The sequence below is a fragment of the Sorex fumeus genome, unplaced genomic scaffold (genome assembly GCF_029834395.1).
Source record: "Sorex fumeus unplaced genomic scaffold, SorFum_2.1 ptg000164l, whole genome shotgun sequence".
Taxonomy (NCBI): domain Eukaryota; kingdom Metazoa; phylum Chordata; class Mammalia; order Eulipotyphla; family Soricidae; genus Sorex; species Sorex fumeus.
The window spans coordinates 311,235-332,521 of NW_026606221.1; the positions used below are offsets into that span (position 1 = coordinate 311,235).

At 50.9% G+C, this 21,287-nt stretch overlaps 1 protein-coding gene and 1 non-coding gene across 6 annotated transcripts in view; both read left to right on the top strand.

The window, feature by feature from the left end:
* Positions 1-21,287, top strand: part of DNM3 (dynamin 3) — a 270,137-nt gene that overhangs the window by 137,805 nt on the left and 111,045 nt on the right. For all 5 annotated transcript variants that reach the window (XM_056107388.1, XM_056107384.1, XM_056107386.1 and 2 more), the window contains one exon: positions 10,368-10,477. In XM_056107388.1, the coding sequence (XP_055963363.1) occupies positions 10,368-10,477 (110 nt within the window). The remainder of the gene's footprint in view (positions 1-10,367; positions 10,478-21,287) is intronic.
* LOC130016666 (U6 spliceosomal RNA) lies at positions 5,142-5,248 on the top strand. The gene has a single exon (XR_008791250.1). It is a non-coding gene; the product is annotated as a U6 spliceosomal RNA (small nuclear RNA).

Sequence of the window (21,287 nt, forward strand, 5' to 3'; positions counted from 1 at the left end):
TGTCTTGGTGGAAGGCAGGAGTTGGTGCCTATGCTTCTAATGCTGGCCAGTTCACTGCAATCCCACACTTCCTAGTCCTGAAGAGAGAGAAAACCTGGAGTCTTTTGCTCTAAGTTACCTTTAACCATACTGTTAGTTTATACCTTGGGCAGCAGAAGGAGAAACAGAAGGGACAGCTGGGTGCTGGGTACAAAACTACAGGTGCCAGTGTGTTTCCCATTGTCCTGTCAGCACCAGGGAGGCAAAGGGAGCTTGGACACGAAGGACACAAAGGGAGTTGCACATGCATAGTCTGGACATCATCCAGAGTCTCAGTGTAACTGGGCTTCTCAGTTAAAGTTAGGGCTCTCTTGAAAGATTTCAGTATAACTTTCACAACACGGCTTCTGTGTGTGTGTGTGTGTGTGTGTGTGTGTGTGTGTGTGTGTGTGTTTGTGGCAAACACATACATTAGATGAATTTCCCATTTTCCCACCACACAAAGAAATTGCGGTTGTCTGTAACCTTGGATTGTGCTCGGGAGAAGCCAAATTTCTGCCTAAATATTTCCCTCCTTGGGGCTGGAGCGATAGCACAGCGGGTAGGGCGTTTGCCTTGCACATGGCCAACGCAGGTTTGATTCCCAGCATCCCATAGGGTCCCCTGAGCACCACCAGGAGTGATTTCTGAGTGCAGAGCCAGGAGGAACCCCTGAGCTTGCTGGGTGTGATAAAAAAAAAAGCAAAAAAATTCCCTCCTGGCAGTAATAAACGTCTCTTGGTATGTGCGATAGTGGATTTTGAGGACGGCATGAAAATGTCACCCTTTGGGCTGGCTACACAGTGGCACCTTGGGGAGTGAGCAGATAGGTTGTGAATGAGAGAACTATCGCGGTGTGTGTAGGAGGTGATGGGGTGTGAGAGGGGACCCCGAGAGATCTCAGCTGAAGGCTGGAGCCCACCCACGCAGAGTGAGCTGTGCTAGCGTATTTCCCCCAAACTCTGTCTCTGTGCAGAACTCTCTGGAGCAGACGGGAAGGGAAGAGGTATCTGGAGAATCCTTGCTTCTCGGGGATGATGAAATGGGACAGGAAGTGGAGGTGACATTAGCAACACAGGCAAAGGGGGCAGACGGTGCTTTGGAGCTACTGGGTTTGGTGGGGTGCTCTGGTGGTATGAGTCCTTTGGGGAAGACACTGCCAAGTCACACCCCTCAGCCCCTTGTGGTTGGCATTGTGTCCATAGTGAAGAAGCGAGACTAGAGCAGAAAAGTGGTGACAGCCCCAAGGCGAGGAGGAGGCTAAGAAGAACAAGGGCTTGGCGACTGGCTAAGAAATGGGCGGGCCATTACTCAGCAGGGTCTCCTGAATAATTCCAGCAGTGGCCAGGCAATTCCTCACACTTGTCTCCCACATAAGAAGGAAAAACTAGGTCTTGGTTGGAGTTGAGGCTCGGCTGTGTTTAAAAAAGGGGGAAACAAAGCCATATTTTGGGGTTGGTTTTGTTGAACTGCATTATTGGCAATGGCGCCAAGGAACCAACAGGCAATCACTTGAGCTAAATAGAACAGTAACAGAGTTCTAAACATTCAGACATGTGACATAAAGAAAATGCCACCGACGGGGCTGGAGCAATAGCACAGCGGGGAGGGCGTTTGCCTTGCACGTGGCCGACCCGGGTTTGATTCCCAGCATCCCTTAGGGTCCCCTGAGCACCACCAGGAGTAATTTCTGAGTGCATGAGCCAGGAGTAACCCCTGTGCATCGCTGGGTGTGACCCAAAAAGAAAAAAAAAGTCACTGGCCACAGATCCAAGAGGACACCATTCTCTCTTCACTGACTGCTAGCTTGCCAACATCTAGAAAAGGACGTATTCCTGTTCTTTTATCTTTTGCGTTTGCTTACCAATGGTCAGCCTCCCCTGGCCCCCGTCAGTAGAACATACTCGAATTCCTATACTTGACATGGGCCCACTACCCTCTTAACTTTCCACCCACCAGCCCTCACTGCCGTCTGCGTTCATTCAAATCTGACTCTCCTCAACTTGGTCTCCCACAAGAGTGCTCTCCCCACCCTACCCCTGAACCCCTCTTGCGTTTCACCTTCCAGATACCTTATGCTCTTCAGCGTCCAGAAATCCGGCATGACGCCATGGGCTCCTCCAAGTTCAGAACTGTCTTACCCTCTTGTTGCCTTTGTCCCTGAATGTCGCCTCCATTTCTGCTCTCACATGGAATCTCCTCAGGTGTCGCCTCCCTGGTTCATTTTCAGACATCACTGCCCTCATCCTCCTAGTCCTCCATCCAGCCCCCTAGTCCCAGACTGGGCTTCCTCCCCGACTCAGATGGAGTCCCTCCCTACAGTTTTTCTCTCATTTCTTTTTATTTTTCTATTTTTTGGGGGGGGTCACACCCAGTGATGCACAAGGGTTACTCCTGGCTCATGCACTCAAGAATTACTCCTGACAGCACTCAGGAGACCCTATGAGATGCTGGGAATCGAACCCGGTCGGCCGCGTGCAAGGCAAGTGCCCTACCCACTGTGCTATCACTCCAGTCCCTTCTCTCATTTCTTAGCCTCTGTTCTGGGGGGCCACTACTCGTGGCTGCTTCCAATGCCATTGGCTTGTTTCATTTGGCCTTTTGGTTTTTGGTTTTGAAATATGGGCTGTCAGGGAAACCAGAGTTCAGGTGCCATCCCAACTCTGAGTTCCCGCCGTCTTTTCTCTTAGTTCTATTCTGATTCCAGAACATTCCAGTGTAACGGGCCTAAAGAGTCCATGGGCCCCGACTACCCTACTGCTCGTGGAGGTCAAAGCCTGGACTTCTCCATCAGGCATTCTCTGGACCAAAAATCCCTTCTCCCCTTACCTCTGCTGTCCAACCCTCCAGAGCCTTCAGCTTTATGCCACGGTTGATTTCACATGGCTCTAACTTCCCCATCCTGGAGGGTGGAAATGTAACCCTTATCTCCACACATGCCTTGTGCCATCTGGGTGCTGATGGCAACCCTCCTGCGTTCTCTGGGAATCTCAGGGTGTTCCGCTGAGCAAGTTTTTGTTCCCTGGGACTCTGGGTTGCTCCATTCACTTTCACAGGGTGGGAATCGAATGGAAACCGCCCTGCAGGAAGTCAGGCTGGGCCATACCACATGTGTTCGACTTCAAAGGGAACCAGGTCCTTTGACCACCAGAGAGCGGGAGAGGAGGAGATTAAGGCTAGAATCAGCTTTGGGATGAAGATGGGGCAGCCGGGAAAACTGACCCGAGGGAAGCCAGAAAAAAAAAATTTCGCCCGCCACGTGTTGGCAAGAGAGATTTTGTGACTGATGTTAAGCGACATGAAAATCCTCTCTGGGGCCAGGGGTCCCCTGTCACCACGCATTCCCATACCTTCTGGGGCCCAGATTCATTCCACAGCAAGAGCAGAAAGCTCTGGGGGGCCCCCTCAGCACTCAGCTGCTTTTGTGGGTTTCTGACTTTCCCCTCTCCCTCTTTCCCGGCCTCCTCCCATTGTTTCTAAGCATCTGAACCCCAGTGGAATCTCAATGTACCGTGAAATGCCATTCTAGTTTGGTGACAGTGGGTGGGAGCCCTCCAGCCTCCAGACCCCAGCTCCTGCTGACACACCTGGGGGCACCCCCGTGGCAGGGCGATGTGTGGGAAAGCCCAGGACCTTCCTGCACACCCTCCTTCGTTCCTGGGACTCAAGTTGAGGGGGGTGCATGGTGCCGCCAGAGTGCGGGACTGGACCCCAGTTCTCCTCCCCTCTGGAGTCATCTGCTTCAGTGGCATTTCCTTGGAGACATCCCCAGCGGTCGTGACCCGTGACACAGGACCCCTGAACTTGGTCGGGTGAGCAGCGCCTTCCACCCCTGAATCCTATATTGTTGCCCACGGCCTCTAACGAGTTAGCAGGCAGCTGGCTGGCAATTCGAGGACTCAGTTGCACCCCAGCATGCAGGGAAACTTGGGGCATTCAAGGCAAATAAGGGCGAAGGGTGAAGAATCAGATTGATACCAGAACAGTCCGTAGCGTTAGAAAATGGCCAAAGAACCAAATGCAACTTGATCGGAGGGTTTTTGATGTCTTTTCCCCCCATCCGCATTGATTTCTCATTGGTTTAGAGCATTATATGAAACTTTATGGTTTCAGCTTCATGCTTCTGTGTGTGTGTGTGTGTGTGGGGGGGGGTGATGGTCACAGCTCTGCCAAAGTTCCAGTGCTATCCCATCATCAAAAAGTCTACCCCATCCTGTTTAATCAAAAAAATCAATAAGTGGTGGCGGCTGAGGTGGTGACGGTCTCCCTCACCCGCCATGAGTGTTTGGTGACCAAGCCACCCCAGCCTGCAGCCGCTGCCACAAGACACACGAAGAAGGGAACGGGACACCAGGCTGGTTGGTGATCAGTTGCCATTATTCCATTGTCCCCACACGCGTGTTCCAGTCTCACTAAGCTCCCCCTTCTAATCTCACACTGCCCCTCATTTCCGTCTCCTCCTCTCCCTCATGCTTGTCACTTCACAACCCATCTCACAGCCTTGGTCTCTCAAGCAACCTCCAAGCATTGGGGATAGCAGCTACACCCAGGTCAGGTAGCACAATCCACATACGAAAGCATATGTTCTTAGGGTAGAACAAAAACCTCCTGCAGTTAGGAGATCCGAGCAAGGGTGCAATACCATCTAGGGGTGTGTTTCTCCTTTCCACAGTCCAACAACCATTTATAAACATTCGTCTTAATTCTACTTCTTAATAATATTAGTCATTTTGTATGGACACCGGTAAGAGATACCTTAAGACTGTAGGGTGGGTCTCCTAGGGACGTCTCGCTATAGATCCCAGACTACAGTGCTCAGGTCAGATTAGTCTTTCCTAACCCTAGCAAGGTCCTAATCCAGTAGTTACTCTTTGGATCATGACAGAATTTGTCTATGACCGTGCTCTTAACTTAAGGTAAGGTAAGGTAAAGGCCCTCCCGTTGATCGTCGATTTGCTCGAGCGGGCCCAGTAACGTCTCCATTGGAGACTTTGTTGTTACTGTGTCTGGCATATCGAATACTCTCGGTAGCTTGCCAGGCTCTCCGAGAGGGGCGGAGGAATTGAGCTCTTAACTTATAGTTAAGTATTATGGCACTTTTTAAGTATTATAGTTAAGTATATGTGCTCGCTTCGGCAGCACATATACTAAAATTGGAACGATACAGAGAAGATTTGCATGGCCCCTGCGCAAGGATGACATGCAAATTTGTGAAGCGTTTCATATATTTTGGGGCTGGAGCGATAGCACAGCGGTAGGGCGTTTGCCTTGCATGCAGCCAACATGGCCGACCCGAGTTCGATTCCTCCGCCCCTCTTGGAGAACCCGGCAAGCTACCGAGAGTATCTCGCCCGCACGGCAGAGCCTGGCAAGCTCCCCGTGACGTATTCGATATGCCAGACACAGTAACAACAAAGTCTCCAATGGAGACGTTACTGGGCCTGCTCGAGCAAATCGAGGAACAGCGGGAGGGCCTTTACCTTTACCTTAGTATGGCACTTGGCTGGCCCGTTTTGATGCCAGGGTAGCTCACAGCTTGCCCTAGATCCATCCAGTCCCTCGTCGGGACCCTGATTTTGGGGTGCTAGGAATTTAGGGCAACTGAGGCTTAAGTCAAGAAAACAGATGCCCAGGAGTGAATATTATTCGGAGTCAATTAGCTCCCAAGTTACAAAAGCATAGCATTAACTGTCTTCCTGTGTCTCTGCAAAAAGGACATTGCTCTGAAGTAAACTATGCCAGGAACGTAAGGGAAGGAGAAAAGCAATATTGCACTTACAAATACAAAATCGTAGATTTCTTAGAAGGAGCTGACCTTACAAGTCAACAGAGTCTGATTTGGGAATAAAGGTGGTTGACCGACTGGGGAAGCAGAGCACAGAGAAGAGGTTCAAGATAAACACAAAGGAATGGGAGTGCCTCGGGAGCACTGTGATGGGTGTATCACGCTAAACCTAAGCTCCCTACGGCCAGGGAGAAACAACAAACCAATGTTATCCTACACTGTTGCTTTCCCTCTGGTGACCACCATAGTTTTCACTGAGTCCGGGAGTTCGTCTTGTTGTTTATTACAAGTCGGTTTGTTTGAGTCATTCATATTCTGCAGATGAGTCAAAACATCCGGGAACTGTCTCTGGCTTCCGGATCGTTCCGTGAGCAGTCACTCCACAGTCCATCCATTTCCTCCCATGGGGCATCATTTCCGTGTCTAATGGCAGCATCATACCCCCGGGCTCCACAGCCTCGGTCCTTCACCCCTCATCTGTGGACAGTCATCTGGATGAATCCCATAGCCTTGTTCTTGCGAGTGATGGGTGGGGGGTGTAAACACTCTTTCAGACGAGTGTTTTCATAGACTTTGGACAGATGTCTGGGTGTGATATTGCTGGATCCCATGGAATTCACATTTTTATCTTCTGAGGAATCTCCAGACGGTTTTCCATAGTAGCTGCAACAGCTTGCTTTCCGACCAGAAGTGCCCAGTGCCTCCTTTTCCTCCACCTCCTCACCGACACTTGTTTCTGTCTTTTCCATCCAGGTGCCTCTCACAGTTGTGGTGTTAACGCACTGAGGTGTTGATTAACAGTGCCCATCCAAAAGTAATAATCAACATTCCCCCCCACTCCACAACCATCCAAGGACCATCTGTGTGTTTGTCTCCAGAGAAGTGTCTGCTCAGGATGCCACCCAACCCCATATCTTTTTTAATTTTTAATAGTAAGACATCATGAGGTACAGTTGCAGACTTACACATTTTTGTGCTTGGGTTTCAATTATACAATGATCAAATACCCATCCTTCCACCAGTGCCCATTTCCCACCACCATGGATCCCAGTATCCCTCCCACCCCCATGCCCCCATCCCACCCTGCCTCTGTGGCAGGGCATTCCGTTTTGTTCTCTCTCTCTTATTGCCAACCCCGTATCTTTAAAATCGGGTTATGGATACTATAGTGCCACCTGCAAATAGCGCTAGATTTATTTCTTCTTCTTTTCCAAGACATGCGTTCCTGGCATGTCTTCTTCTTGCCTGATTTCTCTGGCCAGGCAAAGCTCTGGTAAAAAGTGACAGTGAGAACGGCATCCTTCTTGCTCCAGCTTGGGGGGTGGGGGGAGCTGGGAGAATCCCAAGCAGTGCCAGGGTCCCGAGAACTACTCCCAGCAGTGCTGGGGAGGGACACATATGGTTCTGAGGGTGGAACTCGGGGCCTCATGCATGCTCCGGCATCTTGAGCCATCTTCCTCTCTTTCTAGTTCCAGATTTTAAAGGGAAAACTTTCCACTTTTCCACCATTGAGTCAGCTGTTAGCTGTGGCCTTTATTACTTGCTTTTTCTTGTACTTGGTCTGGGGCTTTTGGGTGTGTCTTTCACACCCAAAGCTCATCCCAGCATCACGAGCTACACTGGACGTGCTCAGCGGTCACCTCAGCTGGTAACCACCTCATGGGAGATTGATCAGGATCAATAAGATGAAATGGTCAACGTCTTCATGAAACTGGTGCCCCAGACTCGCTATTTTGAAAAATTGTGGTTTTTGGATATCCTTTTTCCTCCTCGACTCTTTTGTGTTTATTTTACCAATTTCATATTTTCAGATGTGCTTGTAGCACTGCATCATTCTTTCCTATAAAGCACTGAGAATTTTAGAACTGGCCATGACATTTTATGGGTTAGAGTTGCTGTCTCATTTACCTCTCCACTTCCAGCTCTCTCTCTCTCTCTTCTCTAAACTCTCCTCTATAAAGCAGTTTAGCAATATGTTCCCAGAATGTGTGGATAAGTGACATTCGGGGCTTTGGAAGCCAAGCTGCATTTTTCTTGTTCCCCTTTTTGCATCTGTGTGTATTTCTCCAGTGTCTAACATCTGACGTAAACTTGCTTTTTGGTCTTCACTATATGCTAAAGAATGCAGCCCAAAAGGGATCCCGCGCTCTGGAGAATTTGCCAAGGACATGCTGTTCCATCTTTACAATGAAACGCAGATTTCCCATTAAAAGGCAAATCCATCATGTCAGAAGGATGAGTCGGATGGTGCATTAAAAAACAAGCAACCAACCAGCTGCTTATATGTAGGGCACTGAAAAACGTCCAAAGCGTTCCTGGGTCACCAGCATTTTCCTTTTGGTATATATTGGATTGTCATTCGTTCAACCTAAGGGCTCGCCTCTTAGAATTCTGTCTCGAAAGGTTTGACAACTGTTCAAACAAGTCAGAGTCAACATGATGCTTGGTCTACTCACATGTTGTGACATGCCATTTCTACTACCCTGGTATTTTGGGCTGGGGACATAGCTCAGCAGACGAGCACGTGGACAACCCCAGGCTCAATCCCCTGGGCTCAATTTTGGGAGGAAAAAGAACAAAAACAGAAAACAAACCAAAGATGATTTATGTAAGAGAGGTGTTAAGCTAAAATCCTGAGATTCTGTTTATTGTTGTCATCTAATGATGTCAGTCCATTTTTTTTTGTCTTATAAAGGGAAACAGAGACCCTGGTGTTTGCTCAAAGATGATTCATTTCTCTACAAGAAACTTTGGAATCTTCTCCCTAGTGCTTTGCTTCTTGGTGTTTATCCTGAGACTTCTACCACTGCCACTGAGGGTTTTTCCCCCCCCCCCCCCCAAGCTTCTAGAAAGTTCTCTCTGATGTTTCTGCCTTCCAGCACAGCCATGTTGTTCTTTCACGGGCCCCTTCAGTCATATCATTCTCTCTTTCTTCCTCATTTCCTGGGGCTCGGTTTCAATCACTGGGCCAGGTTGACGGCACAGAGTTGAACCCATGCCTCACATGTGGCCGGCCAGGGATTGAGAACCCTTCCAGTTGCCCCCAAATGGAAGAAAACAAAACTAGATTTCGGAAGCAAGTCAGCCACAAACAAAGCTTGTCCTGCCCGCAGAGAACAGTAGGGCCTGACCCAAAAAGTTCTGACCCCTATTCTGAGCCGACCCCCACATTCTCAGGAACAAAAAGGTGTGCTCTCCACACTTCTGCAGAGGGCCGTGCCTCCAGCACCCCGCAAAGTTAGTTGCTAAAGCCCTAGATATGCCTCCGTAGTCTTCACTTTGGGGGAGCCCTCGGCCTCACCTTGCACCCCGCTCCTTCTCCAGGACTCTGCTCCGGGGTCCCCAAGGCGAGCTCCGGAAAGCACCCTCATTCCAATGGCCATGTATGTCCTTTGTTTTTCAGCTCTTCGACTTCCAGGCTTCCCTCCCCAGGATTGAACTAAAGAATCACACACTTGGGGCTGGAGCTCTGGTACAGCGGGGAAGGCTTTGTCTGTGCACGAGGCCAACCCGGGTTCGATTCCCAGCATCCCATAGGGCCTCCTGAGCACTGCTAGGAGTAGTAATTCCTGAGTGCAGAGCCAGGAGCCTGCCCTGTGCATCGCCGAGTGTGAACCAGAAAATAAAAAAAAAATTCAAAAAAGAATTACACATTTCCGGGCAGGGGAGCAAGCTCGGGGGTCAGGGGTGTGTTCCTTGCCTGCACAGGGAGGCACATGCCTCGCCCCTGGCTGACCCTGGACACTGCCCCGAAGGTGTCCGAGCACAGCTGGACACTGAGGGGTTTGAGTAGCGCTGTCTTGCCAGGCGGGAGCATTGAACCTTCAGCCCAGTTGGTTGAGGAACACCAAGAGTTCCCCCAGGCTGCCTCTGCACTACTTGGGAGGCATCCCCAGCCCCCCAAAACTGTTGTTTTCAAAGAGCATCTGTACTAGTTACTATCAGTTCATATCTGATGGGCTTTTTTCCCCCTTTCGATTTCCCCACCCCTTTTGTGGACCCTCTTCCAGATTCCAGTGAGAGATGTCCTTTCTGGACACAGTGCCCAGAGGATATTTCATCCTGGGGCCCCGGAGCCGCACCCCCCATCCCCCACTCCCCCACCCCTGTGCCCTGCCAGCCCTGGCTATCAAAACTGCTTAGGCTGCAAAAAAAAAGAAGGGGGGAAAAAGAAACATGAAATGAAATCCATCTGGCATTTCTCATTGAATTAGGACCAGAACATTTTTGTTAAATATTAACAGATGGCTAAATTCTTAATATCAAGCTAGCATTAAAAACATCTAACAGGGAGGAAAGGAATGGGGGGGGGCATGTGTTCTCCCCATTACTGCCCCCCTACCTTTTCATTTTCCCTCCTCCTCTGCCCCCAGCCACCCCAGTGTCCACTGCCACCAGCGATTTCTTCCTCGACGGCTGCTCCTCCAGGGCCACTGGGACCCACCTCGTGTGTGATCGTATCAGAGCACTGTTGTCGCTTGCCGCCAAGGGCACGCTTCGAGGTGCTTTGTTGAAGTTGACACTTTCTCTCTCTCTCTCTCTCTCTCTCTCTCTCTCTCTCTAGGAAAAGGAGAAGAAGTACATGCTGCCCTTGGATAATCTGAAGGTCCGAGATGTGGAAAAGAGCTTCATGTCTAGCAAGCATATTTTTGCCCTCTTTAACACAGAGCAGAGGTGAGCTCCCGTCTCGGTGGTTTGCCTGCATTTTATTGATGGGTTTTAATTTTTTTTAATTTTATTTAATTATTTATTTATTTTGGGCTGGAGCGATAGCACAGCGGTAGGGCGTTTGCCTTGCACACAGCCAACATGGCCAACCCGAGTTCGATTCTTCCGCCCCTCTCGGAGAGCCCGGCAAGCTACCGAGAGTATCTCGCCCGCACGGCAGAGCCTGGCAAGCTCCCCGTGACGTATTCGATATGCCAGACACAGTAACAACAAAGTCTCCAATGGAGACGTTACTGGGCCCGCTCGAGCAAATCGATGAACGACGGGAGGACAGTGACAATGACAATGTGATTTGTTTTGGCTCTGGGTGTTTGGGTTATACCTGGTTCTGTTCAAGGGCTACTCCTGGCTCTTGGCCAGGAATCAAACCCAGTTCCCCATAGGCAAAGCATGCACTAAGATATCTCTTTGGCCCTTGAACTCCCCCACAACACGGCCCCTCCCCGCCAACTTGTTCCAGCAGTTACATCCGCTGTCATTTCCTGGGCCCCACCTTGAAATTCATTAACTCTCCAGTTTTCCTGAGTGTCGCCTTTGGAGCCTCCACCATGGCTTATGAATTCCAAGGATTAAAACTTAGACACCCAGGGGCTGGAGCGATAGCACAGCGGGTAGGGCATTTGCCTTGCACAAGGCTGACCCAGGTTCGATTTCCAGCATCCCATAGGGTCCCCCGAGCACCGCCAGGAGTAATTCCTGAGTGCGTGAGCCAGGAGCAACCCCTGTGCATCGCCGGGTGGGACCCCAAAAGCAAAAAAGAAAAAAAAAGATCCCAAAACTTAGACACCTACCCAGTGACTAGCTTAAGGCCCACTTTTCTCGCAAACACCCACATCACAAAACTTTTCAACTACCGTTTGGGTGTTATGCTTCTAAGGATTCCAAGAATTGGAACCAGGTAGCCCTGATGTTATAGTTTCAGTCTTTAGAAGGAACTGGAGGCAGGGGTGCATGTCACTGGAGACTTAAATTGTTACGTCGGGGCACATATGCTGTGCAAGCCCGTGTGCTGCTTGTGCCCACGTCACTGAGCACGTGTGTCACCCGCATATCCTCACTTGAGATGTGGACTTTGGTGCTTCTGTATCTAATGATGGGGGGTGTGTAGGGGCTCTCTCTGCCCTTGGAGAAGACCGCATTCTCCCTTGAGCGCCTCTCTCTCTCTTTCTCTCTCTTGTTTTACATCAAACACAAATTTTTTTTTTTTTTGCTTTTTGGGTCACACCTGGTGATGCCCAGGTGTTACTCCTGGCTTATGCACATAGGAATCACTCCTGGCGGTGCTCGGGGGACCCTAAGGGATGCCGGGAATCGAACCCGGGTCGGCCGAGTGCAAGGCAAACGCCCTCCCCACTGTGCTATCGCTCCAGCCCCTGCCTGGGTTTTCTTAACCGTTGTCTGAGAGTTGGAAGATGGGACCAGTGTGGTTTGCCTTTCCTTAAGGGTTCGTGGACTCGGTCCAGACAGCATCATGCGTGTATCTTGGGATCCAGGACCAGGGGCGGGGGGGGGGTGGGGGCGAGTCTTCTCTTCCTGCTTTCTCTCTCGCATTTGTCTTCCCCACTTCCCTTCTGCTTTCTCTCCTCCCAGCCCAAACGCTAGGCGGGGCCGAGGAGTCTGGGGTGCCACTCCCCCGAGGAGTCTGGGGTGCTCCCAGAACCCAGCGGAGAAGCGCCGTGGACAGTGAAAAGAAGGACAATGGATAGCGCCCTGGCGAGGGCTTCCCAGGAAAGGGCAATCGAGGCGAATTTTTTTTTTCCCCTCCCCAGATGGAAATGTCATAGGAAAAAGCGAATTAATTTCTGGGAGCCCGTGATTAAGAGGCTGAGTCACGAGGTGGCGGGACTCCGGTCCTGCCTCTCCAGCCCTTTCATCTTTATTTAGCACCAAGTGAGCGCTGTGCCTTGATTAGGTTCAAGGACTGGCCCAGGGTCAATCCCCTAGTGAGTCACCACCGCCAGAGGTTTAGGGCCGCCTTCACCACCACCCCCTCCCCCCAAGCCTCTCCCCCACCCGTCCCCATTCCCGACAGTGGCTCCGAGTGACTCACTGCACAGAAACACTCAGGCCAGCCACCAGAGCGAGGCACCGGGCGAGCCCAGGAGACCACGCAATGTAGCACTGGCACTGAACCCCAAACAGGGAGCTGCGTGCGTCCAATGCTTCGGTGCCGGGAGACCCCCAAATGTGATGGAGAATGGAGGAAGGGGCGGGTAGGTCCTGGGACCAGGGCTACGCAGGCTCAGCTCTGTACCTGTGGACAGTGGGGCCAGCTCAGAGGGGAGGACCGTGCCCTGGTGACCACACTCTTTCCCACGGTGGGGAAACCTGCCCCCAGGGGGCGCTGGAAGCACGGGGGGTGGCAAGGCCACAGTTGTGGGGTGCTGCAGGGGAGGGCGGGACCCACCTTCTGTTTGCTCCCTTAAACGGTAGATTCCCGGGGGGGCCACCCGAGTGACTTTTTCTTCTTGGGAAGGCGGCTGGCAGCCACCTACGTCTGGGACTCTCCGGTCCACAGGGGCAGACTCACCATGCCGCCTTGTCAGCCTGCAGAGTTCCAGTTGTCCGAGGGTTTGGGTCCAAGCCACAAATGAGACATCCCGGGCTCGTTCTCTCAGATGAAGTGCAGCTGTGGGCACTCCGAGGGGAAAAAGGCACCAAAATAAAAAAAGCCACAGGTCCGTGAAGACCTCAGCCTTCTGGTGGTCGGACGCTTTCCTGGGCATTGGATGCTCAGCGTTCCCAAGACACCTCCCTGACTCCTCAGAGGTCCAGCAGGGGTCCGGTCCTTGACAAGCCGACCGTTGTCTCTTCCTGAAGTACTTTAGGAGTGCCGACTGTTTTTATACTGGGTAGGACCTCCAATATAATTGGGCGTCCTGGTCTTGCTTCTGATGTTTTAAAAAAGATTTATTTAATTATTTGGCTTTTTGAGTCACACCCGGCGATGCTCAGGGGTTCCTCCTGGCTCTGCACTCAGGAATTACTCTCGGTGGTGCTCGTGGGACCATATGGGATGCCGGGGATTGAACCCGGGTCAGCCACTTGCAAGGCAAACGCCCTCCCCGCTGGACTATTGTTCTGGCCCCTTGCTTCTGATTTTTTTAAGAGGAATTATTTCAGAACTGGATAGTTCAATGTTGTTATCTCATAGGCACCTGCTCTCTGAAAAAGAAGATCCTCCTTGTCTTCTGTTACTGAAGGTTCTGCTTTTCTGCCTTTTTTTTTTTTTGGGTCACACCCAGTGATACACAGTGGTTACTCCTGGCTCTGAACTCAGGAATTACTCTTGGAGGTGCTGGGGGCCTATATGGGATGCTGGGAATCGAACCCGGGTTGGCCGTGTGCAAGGCAAATGCCCTACCCGCTATGCTATCGCTCCAGCCCCTGCTTTTTGTTTTTTAATCACAGATGCCAGCTGATTTTTTTCTCCCAGAATGCTTTTTCTGCCTCTCCGTAGACTATTGCATGATTTTGCTTAATTTCGTATACTTTCTTGGGGTGAAATCCATGAGTAGAACTTCTGATGTCAAACCATCCTTTGATTATCCTGGGATTGGGCCCAGGTAAACCATGATGCATGTATATTCATTACTCATTCTTGGCTAGAAGTTTGCATCTGTGTTCACAGGAGAAGTTGGCCTGCAACTGTCCTTTTTCATGGACTTCTTACCAAAATTTTGTGTCCAGGTTTTGCAAGGTTTATCAGTGGTGGCCGGGATAATTTCTTAGTGTTCTTTGCAGCACTTTGTATGAAATAGAGATTAACTATTGATGTTCGGGAGTACCCGCCTATAAAACCTGCCGGCATTGGTGGGAAGTTTGGGGAATATGGTGGACATTTGGCCGGTTTTCATTGTATTTAATAAAGAGAGATTTGATTTGTTCTGGTGAATTTACAAAAAAGGAGGACAGTGGGGGAATTCCAGGTGTGGGGTGAATTGGTTTCTGTGTGGATGGTAACATCTGACCAGATCACTGGAATGGATTCCATAGTGACTCTTGCAGTGACTTTAGCCACTTAATTCAGTGCTCAGTAGCCAGTGGCAGAGCGTAGGTGCAGTCACAGCATAACTGGCATCACTGAGGGGGGTGTTCATTGGGTCTGGATTGTACTCAGTGGAACAAATCCCCCGAAGCAGGAGCAGGAGGTGACGGGGATGGCGCTAAATTTGTTGGTCACCACACGTAGGTAAGAAGCAACTCATTTCTTCTTTTTTTTTCTTTTTTTGGGTCACACCCGGCGATGCACAGGGGTTCCTCCTGGCTCTGCACTCAGGAATTACTCCTGGAGGTGCTCGGGGGACCCTATGGGATGCTGGGGATTGAACCCAGGCCAATGCCCTCCCCACTGAGCTATCGCTTCCCAAGAAGCAACTAATTTCAAAGGCAAGGTTATTCCTAGTTAGAGAAACAAACTTCCTTATATGTTTCCAAAGGGTTTATGGGACTGGGCTCACTCCCCAGTGATGTTGCGTATTTAATATTAATTGTAGAGGGGAAACCATGAGTCGAAAAAGCCATATGCATTGTGTAACCCCACCAGCTCTCCTTAAAGGATATTCTTTCCACTACTTGCCTTGCTTCTATGACTCGGGCTGGAGCAATAGCACAGCGGTAGGGCATTCGCCTTACAAGCGGCCAACATGGCCGACCCGAGTTCGATTCCTCTGCCCCTCTCGGAGAGCCCGGCAAGCTACCGAGAGTATTCAATATGCCAAACACAGTAACAACAAAGTCTCCAATGGAGACGTTACTGGGTCCGCTCGAGCAAATCGACGATCATCGGGAGGGCCTTTACCTTTTACCTTATGGTTTCCCTTTTTTTCCCTGAAACAAGATCTTTCAAGAAAGGAAGCTATTCTCTTTCCTTGCCTTTTGGTGAACGGACTCTTGGTGAATTCATCGGTCCTTTCCCTCAGTGTACCTGTTGATCTCAGCATGCTGAGACAACTCTCCACACGCATGAAGGTACTGGCAGAGGAACAAAGGCATGCAGGTCCCGGGGCTGAGATCTCCAAGCCTGCTCGGATCGGGGCTGAGCATCCTCCACCCAGATCCTCCTAATTCCAGTAGGCAGGGGTCACACCCACCAACTGGCCCCCTGGCGCCGTGTAATCCCATCAACGGCCAAGACTCAGGGACTATAAAACCCAGCTCCCGGAAGTGCGCGGCCGCATTTGCGGCCACACAACATTTTATTATCTCATTCCTACTTTGGACAAACTGGCAGGCTACTGAATGTAACCTGCCCACACAGCAGAGTCTGGCAAACTCCCCGTGGCATACCCAATATGCCAAACACCAGTAACAATGATGGGTCTCATTCTCCTAACCCTGAAAGAGCCTTGAATATGGCACTTTTTAAAAAAATCTCAGGGCTAGGACGAAGGAGACATTACTGAGGCCTGCTCGAGGCAATCAACGAATAACAGGATGGTCGTGATCGTGATCGTGACCTGTTGATCAGTCTGTCGCCTTGTGTTTTTCATCCCTACCTCCACTGCAGTGCTTTGCGTCCACAAATTCCACGATTCAGCAAAGTCCCAGGAAGGGTGTCAGGCGTGGGGCTGAGAGTTCTGTGTGAACGTGGAGCTTGGCATGTAGGCAGTGTCTAGTGGAGGTGTAGAGATGTAAAGGAGGGCTCTGGAAGGTTCCAGGGGACCTCTGAGACCGTCTGGCATGTCCAGCGCACTGCCCAGGCTCTGAGCTTTTTCTGATACCCAGATTGAGATCTGAGGCACGGAATGGGGGTTCCACCTAAGATTTTTTTTTTTTTGCTTTTTGGGTCACACCCAGCTATGCTCAGGGGTTACTCCTGGCTCATGCATTCAGGAATTGCTCCTGGCGGTGCTCGGGGGACCATATGGGATGCTGGGAATCGAACCTGTGTTGGCCATGTTGGCTGCGTGCAAGGCAAACGCCTTACTTGCTGTGCTATCACTCCAGCCCCGCCACCTAAGATTTTAACTGATGATTCCACCCTACTGTGTCCCTCCACCCCACACACCCTGAGGAGCAGCAACAAAGAGATCTTTAGCACCTACTGCGAGGTCTTCCACACCTTCGTGGGGCTCCTTGGCAGAGCAGGACATGGGACTGGCCATCCCAGCAGTGGGGCCTTTACTGTCCCTCCACCTCAACTCTCTGGCTGTGAAGTTCCACAAGGGTGTGGGGCCAGGGTGGGTAAGTTCACGGGTCCCTGTGAGCCTGGGTGCAGGTTCTGGAGCCCCTCTAAACACGTGGTAGGGGAGAGAACACTTTTTAAAAAAAATTTTATTAGTGAAACACCATGAGGTACAGTTGTAGACTTACAAATTTTTGTGCTTGGGTTTCAGTTATACAATGATCAAGTACCCATCCCTCCACCGGTGCCCATTCCCCACCACCACGGATCCCAGCATCCCTCCCACCCCCCATCCCCCCCATCCCACCTTGCCTCTGTGGCAGGGCACTCCCTTTTGTTCTCTCTCTCCTCTTGGGTGCTGTGGTTTGCAAAAGAGGCATTGAGTGGCAGTCATGTTTGGTCTATAGTCTACTTTCAGCATGCTTCTCCCATCCTGAGAGGATCTTCCTAACACCCTTTATTTGGTGCTCCCTTCTCTATCTGAGCTGCCTTTTTCCCTAGCATGTGCGGCTGGCCTCCAAGCCATGGAGTGAACCTCCTGGTACTTATCTCGGCTATTCTTGGGTGTTAGTCTGGAGAGGACACATTTCATAAAGGGAAGAGAGGGCCAGAGCAATAGTACAACAGGTAGGGCCTTGCACGTGGCCAACCTGGTTTCAATCCCCGCCATCCCATATCCTCAAGCACCGCCAGGAGTAATTCCTGAATTCGGAGCCAGGAGGAACCCCTGAGCATTGCTGGGTGTGACCCAAAAAGCAAAAAAAAAAGTTTTTTTTAAGGGAGGGGGGCTGAAGCGATAGCACAGTGGGTAGGACGTTTTCCTTGCACGCGGCCAACCCAGGTTCGATTCCCAGCATCCCATATGGTCCCCCCAAGCACCACCAAGAGTAATTCCTAAGTGCAGAGCCAGGAGTAACCCCCGGACATCGCTGGGTGTGACCCAAGAAAGCAAAAAAATAAAATAAAAAAGTAAAATAAAATAAAGGGAAGGGATTGTTGCTTGAGGCAGAGATACGGCGCTGGCGGGGAGCCAGTTCTCCAGTTCCACTCAGTTGAGCCCCCCCAAATCTGCATCCCCTGCTCCTCCTCTGAGCCTTTGTGGACACTCAGCCTAGATCCCGAAGGGAATCAGAGTGGAGATTCCCCCCCCCCCCCACACACACACCCTTGTCTGTGCATATCCTTGCATTCACAGCACTGCATGGCATTTTGAAAACGGGACCCAAGCCACTCCAAAACCTGTCTGGCTAGGTCTACACCGGCGCCTGGAACATTCCCCCCACACCCCCTGCCTCCCCGTGGCTTCCGTGAGGAATGCCCTGTTTGGTCGGGTGCGGGCTGGATAATGGTCCTGCTTGTGTCCTCACCCCAGGCAGCCCTGGGCCCTCCCAGGTCATGCTAAGGCCCATTTGGTCACAGGCACGTCGGGCCTGGTATGTCCAACAGCCACCTGTGACGTCCAGAGCCCCCTGGCCTGCCCTGGGGTGGTCTGGTTCTGTTTTCTCTCAAAATAAGGCCTTCATTCTGCCAGGCTGCTTTGCGGCGGCTTATCAACATTCCCCAGCGGGGGCGACGGGGGGCCCCCCACCTCCGCCTTCCCCTCAGAAGGCGGCTCGGCCCGGGCCCCCCTCCACCTCATCGCAGACACATAATAAATGTCGGAGCCGCCCCCGCCCCCGATAGCGAGTGGGGGCGCTGGGAAGAATAGCTCTTTCTTCTCCCTAACCAGCGGCCTGTTTTTCTACCCGTGCCCTGGCCCGGCGCCCAAGCCAGGTTTTCCGTCCATCCACCTTTACCTCGAGGTTTCGAGACTCCAGACACGCCTTGCTGGGTTTGGGTTGTTGGGGGCATGCGTTTAATTCAACAAACACGCCCGCCTGGGCCAAGCCACGGCTCAGGCTGAGGCTGGTGGGCAGGACCAGGCCCCTGTAGGTGTGGGGGACAGTCAGATCTTTATTGAAAGGGAAGCGATCACTCTTCCGCAAGCAGGCCGGCAGGGACCCATGCGTGTTTATTACAAACCCACCCGGGCCCAGGCATGTTGTGCTGGGTGCTGGGAAATGGAGCGCCGTGTGGGGACGAGAGCACAATTAAGCCGGTGTCTGGAACGTAAACTGGACACCTGGAGAAAGGTTTTCAATTGCTTTCACTCCCCCCTCCGACACTTGTGGGAAGCACGTTTAAGGAATTTCTGCCAGCCCCACAGAAGCAATTCCAAGTGCGAATTGTTTCGCTTGACCGTTCTGAGTGGAGATTATCTTTTTTTTTTTCTTTGTCAGATGAAGATGTGGTCGAGAGACCATTCTTTTTGAGGACTTGTATGAGCTCAGAGACTGCATCTTTCTGTGCAGTGGGAGTTGGCGAGTGATCTTTCTGTGTTGGGCTGTTTGTCTCACCTCCTAACTTGTTGGCTTGAGAGGGAAGTTCTGTATCACTCTCAGTGAACTTTCTGGAACTTTAGTCACGAGTGAAAGGCTTGGTGGGGCTGGAGTGATAGCACAGTGGAGAGGGCATTTGCCGTGCATGCAGCCAACCTGGGTTTGATCCCCAGCATCCCATGGGGTGCCCTGAGCACCGCCAGGAGTCATTCCTGAGTGCAGAGCCAGGAGTAACCTCTGAGCATCGCCGGGTGTGATCCAAAAAGGAAAAAAAAAAAAAGAAAAAGAAAGGCTTGAGGTTTTTTATTCTTTACTCTTAGTATTAAAAAAGTTCCCTCTGTTAGATGTAACCCATATGACATTGGATGCGTGGACCAGGGTAGCTCAGAAGTCAACTGGTATCAATCAGCAGTAAGAGGTATTGCCATGAGGAATACTAAGGCTATATGTTTTAGTCACGGTAGGAGTTAAGTCGACATTCTAACACCTTGTACCTCTTTCTGCTTTAAACATAGTGATCTATAAAGAAATCTGATCGAATCGTGTTATTAATATCCGTCTCTAGAGTTAAGGTCCTTTCCATGTCTGTCCATTTGCTCTTTCTTCCTGGTACCTAATACATCACCTGCTGTCATGCGAACTCAAGAGGATGCATGGAGGGAGTAAGGGAGGGACCGACATATGCTCTGGAATATAGAATGTAGAAATAATTCCAGTTGCCAATGTAAGGCGTTTTATAGTGAAGCTCCAGAAGCCTTTGATAAAAGTGGGCTGAAAATGGGAAGAGAAGTTAAGGCTTGTTGAGAAAACAGATCACGCACATCAATAGATCTTTTATTTAAAAATAAGAACCTGGGGAACTCCAGTTAAAGACAAATGGTATGAATGGGGTTTTGTTTGAACTGAGCAGAGAGAGTTTAATGGAATAGTCCTTTATTTTATTTTATTTTATTTTTGCATTTTTTGAGATCATACCCAGCAATGCACAGTGGTTACTCCTGGCTCATGCACTCAGGAATTACTTCTGGTGGTGCTCAGAGGACCATATGGGGGTGCTGGGAATCGAACCCAGGTCGGCCGTGCAAGGCAAACACCCTACCTGCTGTGCTATCTATCCCTGGAATAGTCCTTTAAGAAAAAAAAAATACAAGTAGATATTTTAGAGTAAATTCTCAATTTTGTTCTCAAATCTTCTGTTATTCATAAATAAGATCACCCGGCTTTCTAAATTTTCACCTGAAATTTGGCTCTAGCAAAGAATCCAGATTTCAGGTTTCTGCGGCATGCAGAGCTTTGGAAGATTAGGGAGGTGGAGAGGTAGAAGGGAAACCTTTCAGATCCAAGGTTTCTGGCCCTCTGGCCCTTCCCTGACCTGCCAAGTTCGCCTGGGTCAGAGAGATGTATGGACAGAGTTATCCTCTGTGAAACGCTCAGCGTGGTGGCCGTGTTCGCCCAGCAGAGGAACCGGATTGGAGTGGACGGCCAGCAAAACAGCAGGATACCCTTTGTCTCTCGAGAGCCCTTAAACCCAGACCTGTGAGTCAGAAAATGCTCCCTTTGTTCCAGCCTCTCCTCAGAGGCCGCTGATCCTGTCCACTCCAGCCCCCTCCCAGTTCCCTGCCAGGGGGAACCACAACTCTGAGGGCCAGAAGCAGCATCCTTTAGGAAATCCTCAGCAGATCCAGAGGAGAGAAACTGTTTTCGGAGGGGAGGGTCGGCGAGAACGCCCTGGTCTGCCCCATTGATGTCTTGAATTCACCGAGCGCACCAAGAGCGAAACCAAATACAATTTGGTGAGGGTTCCGTGAACCAAGCCTGTGACAATCGATTTCACAGCTCAGATAAATTCTCATGAAATGCCGGCACAATGGCCAGGGGTAGGAGATGCCAGTGGCTTGAAGCGAGCCATTGAAATTCTCCTCCTGCTGCCTTTTCCGTTAAAGTCTGAAATGAAACAGGAATTGGGGGCGACTGCTGAGGGAGAGGAGAGGTGAGGGGGGCTCTTCAGCATTCCCGGATGGCCCTGTGGAAAGTCCAGCCACACCCCCTACACACACACACACACACACACACACACACACACACACACACACACACACACTTTTATTTTCCCCTGGCGGCCCTAGACACTGCACTGCACTGGGAGTCTGCCTGTCTCAAAGGGATGACTAGGCTAGAGCCAGCAGTTTCGCCTGGGATGCTTCCTTCCCCAGGTCTGAAACTGCAGGAGCACCGTCAGCCCCCAGCCGCG